Below are 19,785 nucleotides of genomic sequence, written 5' to 3'. Positions count from 1 at the left end.
CCGAGTTATTACCGAAAAACAACAAGTTAAGCTTTTCTATGTATCCCCTACAATATATCAAAGAATTAGATGCGCAAATTCACTTTCTTTTTTAAATGTATATAATGAGTGGACTAATTTCTCAATTACGCTTTTGTATAAATAGTAATATTATGTTGTTACCAAAGATAGGCTAAATGGCATTGAATACTCAAATAACTAAATAGATTGAAAAACTGAATAGTCGCAGTCCAGACTACAGTCGCTACCTAACTCCGTTCGTTTTTTGCTACGTTTTAGAGAAATTTCAATTACTTAAGTTGGAAACGAATGATTCAGTTCGTTATTTCGCTTTTTCGCACAAAAACGGACTCTTGAATATTCCATTCAATTAGACCTACATATCTGTAGCGACATTTAACTTCGTTATATTTTAGATGAATAATATCTATTGATCGAGTGTTTTAAATTAGGCACGTAAGTACTACTAGCATGAAAATAATAAAATGAACTTTATGGGATGTAGGTATGCAATGAATATCCTTTTTACTTGATAAAATCGTATTTTTTTTAATCCAGGCTTAAGCACGAGCTGCAGGCACCTATACGATCTGGGGATTGGCGGACTCATCTTAATCTCAAACATTTATTTATTCAATTAGACTTCTTTTAGAATTTAGACGAGGACTTTTGAATTGTCTTAACATAATTTTACTATTTACCGCTAAATAAATAAAACATATAGAGCAAATTTATAAATAAATAAAAATATGAACAAGAAGAATAGGTCATAAATAAAACACACATTAATATAAAATTACTTTATTTAAACATACAAATAAATAAACTTACAACTAAATACGCTTATCATTACAACTTACAGTTTCTAGGCTGAATGTAAACAGTAAGCAAAGTACAACTTTACGAATTGTGGTCAATTAAGCCGAGGAAGTTGCCCTCAACTCCCCACTTAAGTGTTCTGGATCTCAACAATACTCAACTTAATGCGCACAATTTTAGGGTCCCTACTTTGTTTGTTTCTTAACAACTGTCCCATTGAAGACGAAAACTCTTTAGCGAATTCAAATGTATTTTTCAATTTAAATCTTCAAGTAATGATGGCAAATTGTTTGCATGAATTCGAAATAAAAATAGAAAGTTTAAGGATAAATAAGTAGATTGGTGAAGAAAACTTGTGATTGTTTTTAATACAAGAATATGGTTCCATCAGAGTGATTTTCTACTTTAATAGTGGGGGGAGGAGGGTCTCTCTCCAGAAGGTAGTTTCTCAGCATGATCAAACCGACGTTGGCGATGGAACATAGATTAGCACCTAGTAGAACCCTGAAATTAATAAATTAGTTTTGGATTATTTTTGTATCTTGTGATGCTCTAATGTCTAACATATACGAGTTTGGAATGTCATTGTTAATAGAAAAATAAATAGATGTTTAAAAATATGTGACCAATTTGCACCTGGTTAAAAACTTTATTTAGAAAATTCGAGAACAAGTCATGTTATCTACTCAATTATTGCCGAATTATATATATACATTTTGGGTATCGTTTACTCCTCACTGAAGGTTCTGATATTTTTGTAAAAATATACAACTTCTATATACGAAAAAAAATTTATTCAACACCTACTGATCACAGCAAAACTTTACACATCTAAAACGTATCTTCAATATCTTAAAAAACTATAATCCCAATGATAGTTAAACTAACATCAAACTAACCAGTAAGAGTAACCAAGTCCAGGGCCAGGTGTCAACGATCCCAGCGCGATGTAGGAGAAAGCGAGGTGGTCCTTCCACCCGGAGGTCAGCCAGTAGATGCCGAAGAACAGCATGAATGTCATACCCACCACTGTGGTAGCCACGTTCGACCAGAGACAACCTGCAAGAGATAGCTCGTATGAAAAATTGTAAAAAATAGAAAATTTTAAAGCTGTTTTATTTGAGTAATTTAAGTCTCTCAAACGTATTTTGACGAACAAGATTGCTATTTCTGCAAAAAACATCCGGCCAAACTATTATTATTTTATAACGTACATTTTACTTCAACGTTCTGCTCTACTTAAAGAGTTCAGAAAGCGTTGTCTGAATTCTGAAATAAACTAAATGGTAAAACTATGTCAAGTCAAGACGATTCAAAAGTGCTTCTTATTGAACAAATAAATGTTTGAATTTGAGTTTGAAATCATCATCATGGAATAAATAAACTAACTATCTTACCTGGCAAGCCAAATATTGGTTCTGTAGGGTTCTTAGTAGCGTTCAGTATGGCGAGCCCCGCGGACAGCACCGCCAGTACCAGCTGCAGGAACAGTAGAGTGAGCAGACTCACGTACACCCCGTACGATAGTACAGGCGGCTCTGATACTGGACATAAATAAATACATACAGTTATATAAAACACAATATTATATCCATACTTAACATTATAAATGCGAAATAACTCTGTCTGTCTGTCTGTTACTCAATCACGCCTTAACTACTGAACCAATTTGCATGAAATTTGGTATAGAGATATTTTGAAAACCGAGATAGGACATAGGCTACTTTTTACCCCGGGAAATAGGATAGGTTTTATATCCCGGAAATCCCACGGGAACGGGAACTATGCGGGATTTTCTTTGACTGCGCGGGCGAAGCTGCGGGTGGAAAGCTAGTACTTTATAAATGTAGTTAAAAAAACGCTTGAATAAGATAATTTCATCAAATTATTGTATTGTCACCGATCCTTGTTAAGTTTACAGAGTGGGTCGAAATCGTATCTAAAGGAGTCGGTTACATGCAAACATATTATAGGCGAAGATAAATAACCGTATTATGAATAGGTTAATGTAAATTTTATAAATGAAATATGGTAAAAAATAAACATGAACTAAAATATGTAAAATCATTGAGTTACTATGTACCACGTACTATGCATACGTAGTAAATAATACCTCAATGTGTAAAATAGATTTTAGTGACTTTCTCTTTATCTTTAATCCACAATATAAACGTTGTTTTATAAATATCCCACACAACTTATATTTTATAATCCCTCACTTAGATCATAATCCGATTAATAATTTTAAAATACTTAGATTTATAAATATAATACTTTAAAAGCCGTAAAGTTTTTGATACTTAGTGATCATCATAATGATTTTTAAATCAGCTTTGAATGTTTTTTTATGTTTAAATATATAATATTCTAATATATAATATTCTAAACAAAACACATGAGACTAATTAAAAAATAATTTTTGTATCTAGGTATGTAAAAATTGCTAAATAGGTAAACTTTTCACGTTTTAATCGTACTGTAGGTGCTGTGCTGACACATTCACATAGCGTCCCGTAACTTGTGCCACCGACCATTTAGTGCAGGGACCTACCGACTAAACTCCACCCACGTCTAGTAGTTAGTAAATTAGAGTAATATATTTTTGTGTAACTTCATCTCCCTACTCAAAATTACCAAACGAAAATATTGTTTCTTTAATAAAATGTCCATGCAAAGCATAATTGAAATTTAGAAATTAACTAGCGGTCCGCCCCGGCTTCGCCCGTGGTACATAATATGAAAAATAGATGTTGGCCGATTCTCAGACTTACCCGATATGCACAGAAAATTTCATGAGAATCGGTCCAGCCGTTTCGGAGGAGTATGCAGACTAACATTGTGACACGAGAATTTTATATATAAAGAAGCTTAAGAAGATATTGAATTGACAACGTGAAATCACGCTACATATATGTATGTATTTAATAATGTACACCTTGCCTACACCTGTACAAGCTTTGTACTACAATTTAGTAATACTTATAACTGAGTGGTATTTAAAATGTAAAGCTGAATATTAATATCAATGTTTAGCTAGCGTTCATTTTGAAGTCTGTTTGTGTGTGCGCTGTGACAAAGCGACGTGCAATCTGTTACTAAAGTGACTTTAGGTTAGTTACACGACTTTGTAAGTTTTGTGACGGTGTCGGATTATTTGGTGGCCTTTGTGCGATATGTGACAAGTAAGAATGTCATCGTGTTTTTTTTTTTTGTATTTAATAAAAAAAATTAAAGTAAAGTCTGCCACAGCTACGCCTGTGGTACTAACAGCATAATCACGTACGTAACAAAGAGGAGAAAATATTTTGAAATCGGTCCAGACTAGTTCATTAGATTCATCAAAGAAACTTTCCAACTTTATTATTATGTTGATAAATAGTAATTATTGATTGATAAAATAGTAATTGTAATAGTTATACTTACGCGGATTATTTGTATCAACAGTGGTGAACGACACGCAGGCTAAGTTTGGTCGGAAACCCTGCGCAAGAGCACGCACCTAGAAACATTATAATGAAAAAATAACTTTTTTGTGTACGTTTACAATTTGCAAGAACTTCTTAACGTAAATATAAAGAAATATTATTTTAAGACACAGTCCTGCTGAATGCATTACATAAATGTTGTTAAAAATGGCACATTTTGTGTGAAACTAACAATATAATATTATTATCTGTATGTACCTAATTGCAACTTTGATTGATCTAAAATTAAGTATTCGAAGATATCTCTACAAATCTTTCATTATCTTAATGCACCAGCTAACTATCTTCAAGCACTTTATTCATGAATAATATTTAATAATTAAATCTAATCATAATAAAAATACCAAAAAATCATGTCTAGAGACAGAAAACAATAAGAGTCACAATAACATCAATAATTTTATGACATGGTTATGGCTATGAGAAATAATGTATTTCTGTGAACATAATATCGTATTCTATACTTCTGAAATTAATGAAAGGAAACTTCGTTAATGAAACCCATTTGACGACTTGTGACATCTACGAAACCCTACATAGGTAATTACGTGACGAAATAGGTTACGTCTTAGGGTTACGTCTTGTACATTATATTTTAAGCAATCCACAATGTCTATTAATATACATATATAGATAGTGTATAAATAGTCCTTTTATGATTTGGCAATTTCATGTACTTTACCTATACTAATAATTTTGTTACAAAGTTTCCAACTTCAACAAAACACATCAAAATTCGGCACGCAATACAATAAAGTTCGCCTCTTTACGAGTCGCATGTCAAATATTATGCCACAGATACTAAGTTATTCTATAAAATTATTGGGTATTTATGGTATTTACCTCGTCTTCCCTCGCTTCTTTCTCCGTTTTACAGCTCACAGCGCACGCGTTTATGTCCGATAAACATGTCACTGGAAACAGATCCATTGGATTTTAATTTCATGAATTAAACATTATGTTGGGAACAAGTTACTAAAATATAACTTATGGATAAATAAAATATAAGCTAATTACTTGAAAATTTAAGATTTTACGCCTGTTTAATTTTCATGTCAGCGCCTGACGAAGACAGAAAAATACGAAAGCAATTTGAATTTGAAGTACAATATGCAGGATGATAAAATATTATCCTAAGTCTACAAGCACATATAAAATTGCGCTATAACCTAAAACTAATTCCTATTTTCACTTTCATAATTAAAACTTACTGTAAAGTCTATTATAAGAGGGAGTAATGAAGATATGTAACGCCAATTCTCCGTTGAACATGCCATAGCGGATAATGCTGTCCTTGTTCTGTTCAGCCGTGCTTCCCGTAGACACTACCTAAAAATTTATAGAACAGCTGTAGTAGAAAAAGTATTCGTAATTGATACCTACTGTATTTAAATAAAGTTATTATACTTTTTTACCTATGTCATGAGCGTTCAGTATGAATACTTATAGGTATCATTGTTATTAAGCGTTCAATTCGCGCTAATCTTTAACTAAAAATTAACTTTGGTACCTACGCGAATACAATGCATTCAGCATAATCAAAACATTTACTATCTGATATCAAGAATAAATTTATATGACTAGAGTGAAATGTTATCAATTTATTATTACAAAGAAAAAGTTGCAAAGCTGATATTTTATTCAGTATTGGGCCGAATATAACAATCCAGTTGGATTGAGCTGGCCAGCTGCGTCAGATGATGTAAATTCAATTGGTAACTTTGCTAGAGCTTCGCCTAAATTGAAAATTGTTTGTCTATGTATAAAAAGGTGAACAAGTTGGAATTATTATTCCGTTTGCGTTTGTTCGAGGACCACGTTTTGTTTTTGTTTATTGCTAATAGCTTTTACTTTTATAAACGGAAAGAAGACAGAATTACACGCAAACTTTTGAGTAAATGTCTATTTATTAGTTAACGATTATTGTTCAGTAGCTATCAACAGTAACTGTGATTCCTCTTTATTGTCATTATAGAGTCAGCAGAACCTTTTTTAACATAATAAAATATATAATAGTGAATTGTTTTCGATAACATTTATACTTAGGTACCATAAGATTATTGTAAGAATTTCACTTTCTTTAAAACATAACGTTCGTATTTATATCCAGAAAAAAATAGATTATAGGCACCTACATATTTTAAATTAATATTCAATTTTCAAGTACAGGGAGCATCCTTAAATGGAGAGCTTTAATTTTTTGCATTTTATGGTAGGTATTGTTCGAAATTATTGAAATCAAGTCGATATGGTGCAATGTGTTAAAGAAGTGTAGTTTTATTGTAGGTACCTAACGTTAAAATAATTTTTGTTAGTTGAAATAAATTATGTTTTGAAACAAATTGAGCACCGCAGATGGCATTCCTATTAATAGTAAGCATACCAGGAATATAGGATAAATAATAATTAGGTCAGTGAGTATTTATAAACCTAGGTATTTTTGTCGTCATAAATTGATAAACGTCGAATATAATATTATCATACCAGCATTACTTTGCATTAATGTTTATCTTAGTGAGTGTTTGATAGCTTAAACAAAACATGCACTTACCCACCCCTCGCTAGCAAGTGCAACAATAATTAACAACACACTTAAAATTCCTGAGAGAAATGCACAAAAAATGTAACTTCGTCGTGTCTCCGCCATCACGACGACCAATACTAATTATTATCAGATAATTACGATAAGTATTGGATAAGCTATTACTGATAATGTACGACTCATCAAGCTTGATAAAGAAAATATTTTGAAGTTGAATTTTCATCTTGGCTAGCGGAATTAGATTAGGTTCATTATCTACGAATTAGTTTGTTGTGTTGCGTTTTGGGAACCACCTACAAACCTTTCCTACAAATAAATGAATTAGCTAAGTAAAAAACAAATTTGAAACAAAATCCCACGAGGGTACTACTCTTTATCACACATTGAACATTCGTTTGTGTACACAATATGGTCAACACTCCTTATGGCGTGTGTATAATTGTGTAAAAGGGTTGCTTTGGATTGCTTATTATCCTTAAATTATTAAATTATTTGGCAGCAATTAGTAGAAGAAATAAAACAACAAAATATATTAAATAATTTATTGCGGAAGCTTTTAAAAATATAATTTAAACTAATCTATAAAGTACAGTTCAGAATCACACGGTGCGACTACATACACGTTTACACTTACATTAGATAAACCAATCATAATATATTATTGCAATAATTTATTTCAAAAATTTCTCAAGATTATATTTTAATAAGACTATGTTGAGCGATTTAAATCCAGATTTTAATTATTTTAAAGTACCAAACAAAGCAAGGAAGTTTGTTTTGAATATAGAAACTAAATAATTTTTTTTTTCAATCCAATTAGTATAGTTACCGATATAATTCATTTAAAAATAAAGGGTATATTATTATATAATAAAATTCATGAAATTTCTGAATTTTCGCGCCAAAATAGCCTTATCCCTCGTCATCATCGAATAACATTTTATCTCCGACATATTTGCTTACAACATTTTATATTATTTCTTAAATATTGTATAAAAATCACATATTTTCACACAAGACATTCATTATTTCAATTAAGGCTAAAAGCAGTTTTGCTTAGTTACATTTTTCAGTTCAAGCAGGATTTGTTTAATAAATACAATGAATTTTTAGTACAACAAATAATAAAGATAATTTATTTCCAACTGAATCTTATTATTTAATACGATATCATGAACACAAACTCAAAAAATCATTCATTTCTATAGATTATATACTAAATTGTTCACATATTCAAAATAATACTTCAAAAATCATATGTGATCGAAAGAAAAACTCTGTTTGACCCGGGAAAGTATTTAGGACTCTACAGAAAGTTGCTACAATGACTTCTAGACTACAGTAAACACTAAGGCCATCCTAGATTTTGTACTACTATTCGTAACAATTGATTTTATAGTGTAAAAAACTGTACAGTAGGGCTGACACTTCATAGAAATAAATAAATTAATTAAAATTATATTTTTAATGGAATGCATATGAAAATATAAACAAAAATAATTTTTAAGCACCAAATGAAACGACTAGACCGTTTTTGACAGGACCCAATGGTACATAGAGAATCAAATTTTCCCTTTCAAACTCTTTTTATTCATATAACTTTTACAGTTGTAAATACCATTTTATTAAACGAAATTTAAATAATTCATAGGGTTGGCATCAAAATAACGTAACCAATGCATTTAGAGCAAAATTAAAAAGTGACAACCCTTAATGGCTGTCGTACTGTACAGTTTCATACATTACGATATTATTTATACTAAATACTAGATTATCTCAAAAAACTTCTACTCAGCGATTACTTAAGTCTATACATGTTATAATGAACACTAAGTTTCGATAGTCGATTATTTCTTTCTATTTTATTCTCGAAAATAATGTGTGATGTATTCAAAGTGTTATTTGTTTATACAAAAATATATTAATATTATTTTCGTATCTATCATTTAACAAGAAATTAAATCATTTACTATACTTCAGTTTAGTATCATCTTTATTTTTATTGCAATTTCTATATAATAAAAGAAATAGAAATGAAAAAAAAAGTATTTAATTTTAAATAAATAAAAACGGAATGAAACATTTAATTTATTTTTTCTTAAATATAACAGCTATTAATTGAATGGTCCTACGATAATATTATATAGCCTAAACTTTACAGAAAGCGTCAAATAATCAAATAAATAATATATTATTGCATTTCAATTTTATTAAATTTCGGTTAAGTACAAACAACTGAGGCGGTTTATAAAAAGGAAAGTGGAAAAAATCCTTAGAAATTTTTTGAAAGTTAAAATGTGTATTTTTGCATAACAACGAAAAACTCATAAATCATTATATAATATTTTAAATAGATTTTGTTGATAACAGCCGATTTCCATAAAAAACACTCGTCAGTAACATAATTTGTTCCAATATATAAGGGCTTTGTATACTGTACATTACTTACAACCGCGTTTCACAAACTTTTTGCATAATATTAGTAAAGCCGATCACTCAAAAGTTACTCAAAATTGAGTCACTCTTAACATTCTCACTTTATTTTTAGATTAAACGGTTAAATTTCTTTCCATGGTATGTATATTAAGCAGTATAATAATAGTTTAATTTCAAGTAAATATGAGTTAATTACTGCGACTTTAGGCAGTTAGGCTGATAAGCTGTCATCTATGTAATGTTGGTCAAATTCTATTTTTTTATATTTTGAGTGACTTAATTCTCAAAATTGAGTAACGTTTGAGTGGACGTTACAAAAAATATATATTTAAACAGAGTACAATCATTGACTACATTCGCATTACAAGGCATAAACAATTTTTCAATACACAATTGACTAAAATCGTTTATAAATTGCATAATTTGACGAATTAAATCGATTTATTCATATCAAACAAGTGAACGAACAAACGAACAAAAAAATCTCATTTCAAGTCTCAATCACTAGCTACCCTCATTTACTAGATTCAAACATTGCTTCAAATCATCCAAGACTTCATTCTCCTCGCACAACTCTTTCAATCTCATCAATTGCGGCTCAGTAAATTGCGAGTGCACAGCCACCAAACACAGGAACCTTCTATCTGCGAAGGGCATATTATCACTTGGCTGGAGGAGATCGCTAAATATGCCTAAGTCTTGCTCCTGTTTGTAGAAGCCTTGTCGGAAGATGTTTAAGGCCAAAGGGAAGGAATCTCTGAAGTGGGGGGTGGGAGAAGCGCTTACTAGAAGGGGTAGAAGTGTGGGGGGGAGTAAGGGAGGGGAGATTTTCCCCGATATCAAGTGGCAGAGGGCTTCGAACATCCAACCACTGAGGATCGGCAGTTGATTCTGTGATACTGACGTTTCGAATACCTGTGGAAAAGTTAGGGTTCAGTTCAGTTGAATCTAATAGAAACAAAAATCTTATTTATTGCAATGACGATGATTTTTATGAATACGATAAAAATAATTGTGATATTTAATGTAGTAAGAGACATTATTAGAAGCCGGCTTATTTGAAATGAGACAAAATCAAACTTGCAAATCTAATTTACTTCAACCAACTTAATAATAATATCATCTATTAAATCAAAGTACGTAATTCAATCACTTTACACTTAAAATGATCAAAATAAAAATCTATACACATAAATGAAGAACATATAAAATAAAAACTAACCTCAAACACAACTTCACAGTTGGCCACACACCGCCGTATCCACTTCTGTCTATCCACCAATGTACTACAAGAACCACCCTCACCCTTTCCATCAATACAAGAACCACTCCTGCCATCATTACAAGAACCACCCTCCCTCTTGCCGCACACATTACACAAACGACACGTATCCAAGAACTCTATAACCACACGACTCAACGTAGCTGCTGGGGGCAGAGTCTCCCTCAGGAAGTAGCGTAGAGCATTAGACGCAGCTTGTATAGAGTCCCTTGTACGTGACGTGCGCAAGAGTCGATAGAGTAAGGTAATTCTCTCCATTGTGCTCATTAGAACGTCCGGGTCCATGTTTGATACGTCGGACGTTTGTTTGGGCGAGATTAGCTTGTTGCCCGCTGTGGAATAACATAATGTATGAGATATTTAGTTTATTATGTGAAGTGATTTAGAAATGAATTTTAACGGATTTTAAACGCGATTTATCCATTTTATTATTATTTTTTAATTTCTAAATGTATCAACTCGCGCAAAATCAAACAAGAAAATACTATGTGAAGAGATTTTATAATGGAAGAACGCATGCTATATTTTTAGTCACGATTGCATTGTAATCACTTTTAAAATGTTAAACTCAGTTTGCTTTAATCATTAGTAATAAAAAAAATTGTAAAACTTTTCCTGATTTTGTAAGTAACAAAAATGTTACTGAAATGAAAAGAATAAAGTAAGGTGCAATAACTGTTTATAATTTACGTACTGCAACATTTAATGTAGAGCGTGTGTATCGAGCGCACGTGTCAAGGCAAGATTCAAAGATACCAAGATCTACGCCGTAAAATTACCATGACGTGACGGTATTGCCATGACGCGACCTTGAAATTTTACTTTCAACGCGCCTAAAGAAATTACAATTCCAAAATGGAAATTAAAAACATATAATTACAGAAACTGACCAGAAAACAGATGCACCATGAGTATCTGCACGGCGTGCTGCTCCGAGTACTTCGTCATGTTCTCCAACAACGTCTCTATTATCGTCTTCTTTAGATCCTTGGGCAATATTCGCAGCCGCAGGCAGGATATAATACCCTAAATAGATTTTATAATTTGTATCATTTTAAAAAATAACAAGTTTCTGGCTTCAGAAAGAAGAAATTTTACATCAAAACGCAAAACTAAAAATTTAATTTAAAGACGTTTAACAAAAACTTGAGCGATGTCAAGGGACATCCGAATCACAATATACAGATACATACAGTAAGGAAACTTCATACAAAATGTCCGAAATGGCTCACGCACACAAGCAAGCGTGTTTACGAGTATCCATCCACAGATTTTGAATGACAAAGATACGTTCAGTATAGAAAAAAGTTTGTATGTGTTGGTAATATTTGTGGAATGTCACGTGTGTCGAATGTATATAAAAAAATATAGTTTTGTTATAAGACTAATATAATTTATAATCTTTCCATTTTAAAAACGTCACCTATAATTATACCTACTTTTTACTCAATCATTTTATCTATGTTTAACGTAATAATTAATAAAAAAATAAACAGAAACTCACTCTAACAACCAAATCGGTGCAATAATGTTGCGGGTGCTTGAGCAAGAAATCCACAGCTCGAGTGACCAGCTCGGGCTGCCAGGCCGCCAGCTCGAATAGTAGCGTCCAGCATAAACATTGCGCGTATACTGATATCCTGCGAAATCATTTAATTGTTTTGTGCTGCCAATATTACCAACAATACAATAAAAAATATTAACAATAATAACTAATAATGTTTTTAAAGTTTGAACACACAATGTAGATTTGGCATAAGATGAAAATAAATCCTATAATAAAAAAGGAAAAAAAATATAACAGATAGAATAAATTATCACACAAATTAGTGACTTATTGTTGCAATGATGCAACAATAAGTCACTAATTTGCAATGATGCAGTAAAGGAGAGAAAAGAAAAAAAAAAAGAAAAAAAGGGATACGATGACATTGCAATTATTTATCTTATTTCAAAATATTATAATATTATTTGCATCCATTAATGTGTACGGTATCCTGAGTATTGTTTTCTATTCATTATTATATGTGATGTTAGTTGTTCTCTAATTTCTGTGCACCGTTTCATGTGTATTTACTGTGCATTTTCATGTACATATTTTGTTTCTTGTGAATAAATTTTTGTACTGTTTATTGTGACCTGTTTCAATTTCCGTCTAGTTTACTGTATCTGTGTGTTCTAATATGTGTGTGTGTGTGTACCTATCGGGCGCACCCAGCTGCAGCAGCACGTGGTCCAGCAGCGCAGCGCGCACGCCGCGCGAGGGCGCGGGGCGGAGCGCCAGCTGCGCGAGGCAGCCGCGCAGCGCAGCTTGTCGGAGCGGTGCGTACGATGCGGACAGCGAGCGGATCAGCTTCTCGTACACTGCTGATGAGTCCTGTTATGGATTGTAGGCTATTATGTTGTGCTTTGGTTGCGGTTTAATAGTGCTGTATGTTAAAAATGGGAATAATGTGTAAAAGGAATAGTGTAGGTCCTAATACATATCCTTGGGGGACACCTGTTTAAGATATTTATAAAACTAATAAAATTCATGAAGGGAAGTTTTTAATCGTCCGCAATGCTCTATTCTTTGAAAGATTTTTAAATTTAATTACAAAATGTGTTGTAGAATCGATGTAAAAACAATTAAGACGGACAATTCTTATGTTATATCATGTCCAAAGCTTCTGCAAAAGCTAAGTAGGTAAATCTGAAAGCAAAGAAATTTTTTGTGTGTTGGTTTTGCATTATATTGTTGCACCGTGTTCCGTTCGCATCTCCTCCTTGTTATCGTTGCCCGCGCCCGCTGTACCTGTGCGCGCGCGACGGGCAGGCAGAGCGCGAGCGCGTGCAGCGCGGCGGCGGCGGCGCCGGGCCAGTGCGCGGGCGGCGCGTGCGCCAGCAGCCCGGCGGCGCGCGCCCACTGCGCCCCGCCGCTGTACCTGTGCGCGCGCGACGGGCAGGCAGAGCGCGAGCGCGTGCAGCGCGGCGGCGGCGGCGCCGGGCCAGTGCGCGGGCGGCGCGTGCGCCAGCAGCCCGGCGGCGCGCGCCCACTGCGCCCCGCCGCTGTACCTGTGCGCGCGCGACGGGCAGGCAGAGCGCGAGCGCGTGCAGCGCGGCGGCGGCGGCGCCGGGCCAGTGCGCGGGCGGCGCGTGCGCCAGCAGCCCGGCGGCGCGCGCCCACTGCGCCCCGCCGCTGTACCTGTGCGCGCGCGACGGGCAGGCAGAGCGCGAGCGCGTGCAGCGCGGCGGCGGCGGCGCCGGGCCAGTGCGCGGGCGGCGCGTGCGCCAGCAGCCCGGCGGCGCGCGCCCACTGCGCCCCGCCGCTGTACCTGTGCGCGCGCGACGGGCAGGCAGAGCGCGAGCGCGTGCAGCGCGGCGGCGGCGGCGCCGGGCCAGTGCGCGGGCGGCGCGTGCGCCAGCAGCCCGGCGGCGCGCGCCCACTGCGCCCCGCCGCTGTACCTGTGCGCGCGCGACGGGCAGGCAGAGCGCGAGCGCGTGCAGCGCGGCGGCGGCGGCGCCGGGCCAGTGCGCGGGCGGCGCGTGCGCCAGCAGCCCGGCGGCGCGCGCCCACTGCGCCCCGCCGCTGTACCTGTGCGCGCGCGACGGGCAGGCAGAGCGCGAGCGCGTGCAGCGCGGCGGCGGCGGCGCCGGGCCAGTGCGCGGGCGGCGCGTGCGCCAGCAGCCCGGCGGCGCGCGCCCACTGCGCCCCGCCGCTGTACCTGTGCGCGCGCGACGGGCAGGCAGAGCGCGAGCGCGTGCAGCGCGGCGGCGGCGGCGCCGGGCCAGTGCGCGGGCGGCGCGTGCGCCAGCAGCCCGGCGGCGCGCGCCCACTGCGCCCCGCCGCTGCACGCCGCGCCGGCCGCGCCCAGCGCAGCCACCAGCGCCACGCGAGCCGCTAGCCCGGTGTTCGCCTGCGACGGAAAAACACTATAATATAACACCAACCCCCAAACATCGTAAAAAAGATAATTATGTTGAAAAAATAATCACACAGGTCCCTGGACGCAGATTTTAGTAAACACTTTAAACAACTTATTAAAAATGAAAAGAATAAATAACCGTTTTTGCAACCATTCTCAAAGCCAACAATTTTGCCTAAAATAAAATATTACAAAAAAAAATGCTACTAAAATGCTACTACAATATATGCCAGCAAAATTAAATCGATCGATAGATCAATCAATCAATCGATTGAATCGATCAATCTATCGATCAATAATCGATCAATCAATCGATCAATAATCGATCAATCAATTGATCATTCAATTTATCAATTGAATCGATCAATCAATCAATCAATTAAATCCATCAATCAATCAATCAATCGATTGAATCGATCAATAAATCGATCAATCGATCAATCGATCAATCAATCAATCGATCAATCAATCAATCTATCGATTAATCGATCAATCAATCGATCAATCGATCAATAAATCGATCAATCAATCAATCGATCAATCAATTAATCAATCAATCAATCAATCGACCGATCGATCAATCAATCAATCAATCGATTGAATCGATCAATCTATCGATCAACAATCGATCAATAATCGATCAATCAATTAATCAATCAATCAATCGATTGAATCGATCAATCAATCAATCGAGTTATCAATCGATCAATCAATCGATTAATCAATCAATCAATCGATCAATCGATCAATCAATCAATCAATCAATCGATTGAATCGATCAATCAATCGATCAACAATCAATCAATCGATTGAATCGATCAATCAATCAATCGAGTTATTGATCAATCAATCAATCGAGTTATTGATCAATCAATCAATCAATCGATTGAATCGATCAATCTATCGATCAACAATCGATCAATAAATCGATCAATAAATCGATCAATCAATCGACCGATCGATCAATCAATCAATCAATCGATTGAATCGATCAATCTATCGATCAACAATCGATCAATAATCGATCAATCAATTAATCAATCAATCAATCGATTGAATCGATCAATCGATTGAATCGATCAATCAATCAATCGAGTTATCAATCGATCAATCAATCGATTAATCAATCAATCAATCGATCAATCGATCAATCAATCGATTAATCGATCAATCGATTGAATAGATCAATCAATCGATCAATCAATCGATCGATCAATCAATCGATTGAATCGATCAATATATCGATCAATCAATCGATCGATCAATCAATCAATCAATGGATTAATCGATCAATCAATCGATCAATCGATCAATCAATTAATCAATCAATCAATCAATCGATTGAATCGATCAATCAATCGATCAACAATCAATCAATCGATTGAATCGATCAATCAATCAATCGAGTTATTGATCAATCAATCAATCAATCGATTGAATCGATCAATCAATCAATCGAGTTATTGATCAATCAATCAATCAATCGATTGAATCGATCAATCTATCGATCAACAATCGATCAATAAATCGATCAATAAATCGATCAATCAATCGATCAATCAATCAATAAATCGATCGATCGATCAATCAATCAATCGATTGAATCGATCAATCTATCGATCAACAATCGATCAATCGATCAATAATCGATCAATCAATCAATCGATCAATCAATCGATTGAATCGATCAATAATCGATCAATCAATCAATCAATCGATTAATCGATCAATCAATCGATTGAATCGATCAATGGATTGAATCGATCAATCAATCAATCGAGTTATTGATCGATCAATCGATCAATCGATCACTCGATCAATCAATCAATCGATCAATCAATCAATCAATCGATTAATCGATCAACAATCGATCAATCGATCAATAATCGATCAATCAATCAATCGATTAATCGATCAATCAATCGATCAATAAATCGATCAATCAATCAATCAATCAATCGATCAATCAATTAATCAATCAATCAATCGATCGATCGATCAATCAATCAATCGATTGAATCGATCAATCTATCGATCTATTGATTCTATTGATTGATTGATCGATCGACCGATCGATCAATCAATCAATCGATTGAATCGATCAATCAATCGATCAACAATCAATCAATCGATTGAATCGATCAATCAATCAATCGAGTTATTGATCAATCAATCAATCAATCGATTGAATCGATCAATCTATCGATCAACAATCGATCAATAATCGATCAATCAATTAATCAAACAACAATCGATCCATCGATCAATAATCGATCAATCAATTAATCAATCAATCAATCAATTGAATCGATCAATCGATTGAATCGATCAATCAATCGAGTAATTGATCGATCAATCGATCAATACATCGATCAATCAATTAATCAATAAAAATAAAAAAAAATAAAAATAAAAATCATTTATTGATCAATTTGTGGGTTAGGTACAAACATGTAACATTTGGACCCCAAACTAGGACAGCCTGTATTTTGGGGTCCACCTTCCTTAATGACACAATAATAACAAAACTATAGCATAATATTAACTTAAATAATGATTTAGGTAATTTAGCTATTTTTTATACAAAATTATACAAAATAAAATTTAAATTATACATTTTAACTCAAGTTTAGTAGATATACTCATATGTTGTGCGTGCGTGTTTGAATGAGTGTGCGTGTTTGTATGCATGTGTGAGCTTGTGTGTATGTATGAGTGTGCGTGTGTGTGTGTGTGTGTGTGAATGTATGTGTGAATGAGTGTGTAAGCGCGTGAGTGGATGTAGTGGCCATTATAGTGGTTGCATTTGCAAAATTTTTATTTGAACTATGTACTGTTCAGTATCTGAATAATTCTGGGTCAGCAACCACTCTGTAACCTTCTTTTTACATTTTACTAAGGTAAGATTGTGTATAGAAAGGCTTTTATTGACTTTTTTATATAAAAATATACTCATGTATGAAGATTGGCGACGAAGGAAACCAGTACGCGGAATAAGGTTAGAGCATACAAGGTCATTTCTTCTCTTACCAGAAGAGACAGCACAAAGAGGTGTTATTTTATGTTGTCTAAGTGTTATTTGCAATATATATGTCTGCCTTACATTCAGAATTTTAGCTTCCCTATACAGCTGGTCAGTTGGATATCTAAAAGGTTTATGAAGAATGACCTTGAGAATGCCTCTTTGTGCTCTTTCTAGAATTAATAACGACGTTTTGAAAGTGCCACCCCATACCGAAATGCAAAATTGGATAATTGAGTGGCAAAGAGCTTTGTAAACCATAAAGATGATATTGTGTTCCAGTAATACCCTAAGTCTTTTAAAAATCCACGATAGTTTTCGAACTCTAGTGGTTATAAGTTCAATATGTTGCTTCCATTTACAAAGGTTATCGATTATAACTCCTAGGTATTTAATGTGTGGAACCATTTTTATAGCAGAACAATTGCATAATATATTCGAACTGAATGTATCACAGGTGTGAACTTTTAATATAAAATCATTAGGTGGTTGAGAAGAATTTGTGGAACTAAACGCAATAAAATTAGTTTTATCCAGATTTAAGGTGAGTAGACTATTTTGCAACCAATTAGAAACAGTTCTGATGCCGTTCTCCGCGTGGAAGCACGCCTCAGCCCAACTCCCTCCATGAAAGATAAGTGAAGTATCATCTGCAAAACTAATAATTGAACCATTGACAAGATTTAAATTACAGAGACAGTTTATATATATTAAAAAGAGAGTTGGGCCGAGCACACTTCCCTGCGGTACACCGAATAACATAGGACAGTCGTCACTAAGATGATCATTTATTTTAACACACTGAAATCTATTTTCGAGGTAGTTTTTAAAAAATTTTAACGGAACATCACGAATACCATACCTTTCCATCCTCTCCAAAAGTATCGGTACAGAAACCGTGTCGAATGCTTTTTTTAAGTCTAAAAAGATACCTAGAACCTTTTGTTTTTTTATCGACATGATTACCTATTTGATTAACCAAGTGATTAACTGCATCTTCTGTGCACCTGCCCTTTCGAAAACCAAATTGGAAGTTTGAGAGTAGATTATATTTCTCCAAGAAGTTAATTAGTTGTTTATTAAGAATTTTTTCTAATATTTTCGAAAGGACAGGGAGCACAGAGATAGGTCTATAATTATTAGCATCTTTTCTGTCCCCACTCTTATAGACAGGATGGATAAGCGACTTCTTGAAAACATTAGGAAATATGCCTTTAGCTATACATGAATTGAATATATTAGTTAAATAAGGAATTATTATGTGTTTCGCCTTTTTAATGAAGTTGGTTGGGATACCATCCCAACCACATGCACTGCTATCTTTTAAATTACTTATAATACCATCGATTTCCAAGTCATTTGTTTCCAAGAGAACCATAGATGTTGATTGAGTAGATTGCTGATTTTCAAGAAAATTAGTACCAAAATTATTATTATTAGAATTTAGTTTAATATTAGCAGCTAGATTTTTCCCAACCGAACCAAAGAAGTGATTAACGTTATTAATAGAAATTTTAGGATCGCTGTTGCACGAGAGTAAATCAATCGGAGGTGTTTTCGTTTGTTTGCAATTAGTTATCTCTTTTAATTTATTCCATATTAACTTATTGTTGTTGCCTGCTTTTGAAAATTCCGATCGTTCATATGCTAATTTCAAATTTTTTAAAGTTTTATTACAAAAATTTCGATATCTTAAATATGTTAATTTTAGGGTCATGTTATTAGGCTGTTTTTTTAGTTTTAAATGCATGCGGTCTCGCGTACGAATACATCGTAACATCAATCAATCAATCAATCAAAAGATCGATCGATCAATCAATCAAAAGATCGATCGATCAATCAATCAATCAATCGATTGAATCGATCAATCTATCGATCAATCAATCAATTAATCAATCAATCAATCGATTGAATCGATCAATCGATTGAATCGATCAATCAATCAATCGAGTTATTGATCGATCAATCGATCAATCGATCACTCGATCAATCAATCAATCGATCAATCAATCAATCAATCGATTAATCGATCAACAATCGATCAATCGATCAATAATCGATCAATCAATCAATCGATTAATCGATTAATCGATCAATCAATCAATCAATCAATCGATCAATCAATTAATCAATCAATCAATCGATCGATCGATCAATCAATCAATCGATTGAACAATCAATCGATCAATCAATTAATCAATCAATCAATCGATCGATCGATCAATCAATCAATCGATTGAATCGATCAATCTATCGATCAACAATCGATCAATAATCGATCAATCAATTAATCA

General features: G+C 34.9%; 2 protein-coding genes across 2 annotated transcripts in view; both read right to left on the bottom strand.

Annotated features, from left to right (window-relative positions):
• Positions 1–785: 785 nt before the first annotated feature.
• LOC123702961 lies at positions 786–7,084 on the bottom strand. Its single transcript, XM_045650825.1, has 7 exons — positions 6,856–7,084; positions 5,516–5,633; positions 5,148–5,218; positions 4,243–4,318; positions 2,217–2,363; positions 1,719–1,878; positions 786–1,323 (listed from the first exon to the last, which is right to left on the bottom strand). Exons 1-7 carry the CDS (start codon positions 6,949–6,951, stop codon positions 1,185–1,187), a joined length of 807 nt encoding a protein of 268 aa, XP_045506781.1. The 5' UTR covers positions 6,952–7,084; the 3' UTR covers positions 786–1,184.
• Positions 7,085–8,902: 1,818 nt separating this feature from the next.
• The window catches only part of LOC123702667 (huntingtin), a 47,991-nt gene continuing 37,108 nt past the window's right edge, over positions 8,903–19,785 (bottom strand). The window contains exons 38-44 of the mRNA XM_045650430.1: positions 13,553–14,460; positions 13,359–13,488; positions 12,766–12,941; positions 12,069–12,204; positions 11,455–11,590; positions 10,505–10,896; positions 8,903–10,197 (exon numbers count right to left, since the gene is read on the bottom strand). Of these exons, the coding sequence (XP_045506386.1) occupies positions 9,787–10,197; positions 10,505–10,896; positions 11,455–11,590; positions 12,069–12,204; positions 12,766–12,941; positions 13,359–13,488; positions 13,553–14,460 (2,289 nt within the window). The 3' untranslated portion in view covers positions 8,903–9,786. The remainder of the gene's footprint in view (positions 10,198–10,504; positions 10,897–11,454; positions 11,591–12,068; positions 12,205–12,765; positions 12,942–13,358; positions 13,489–13,552; positions 14,461–19,785) is intronic.

This window comes from Colias croceus, chromosome 24 (genome assembly GCF_905220415.1).
Source record: "Colias croceus chromosome 24, ilColCroc2.1".
NCBI classification, from domain to species: Eukaryota; Metazoa; Arthropoda; class Insecta; order Lepidoptera; family Pieridae; genus Colias; species Colias croceus.
Note: the sequence above shows the minus strand (reverse complement) of the source record. Positions and strands in the feature narration are given on the sequence as shown.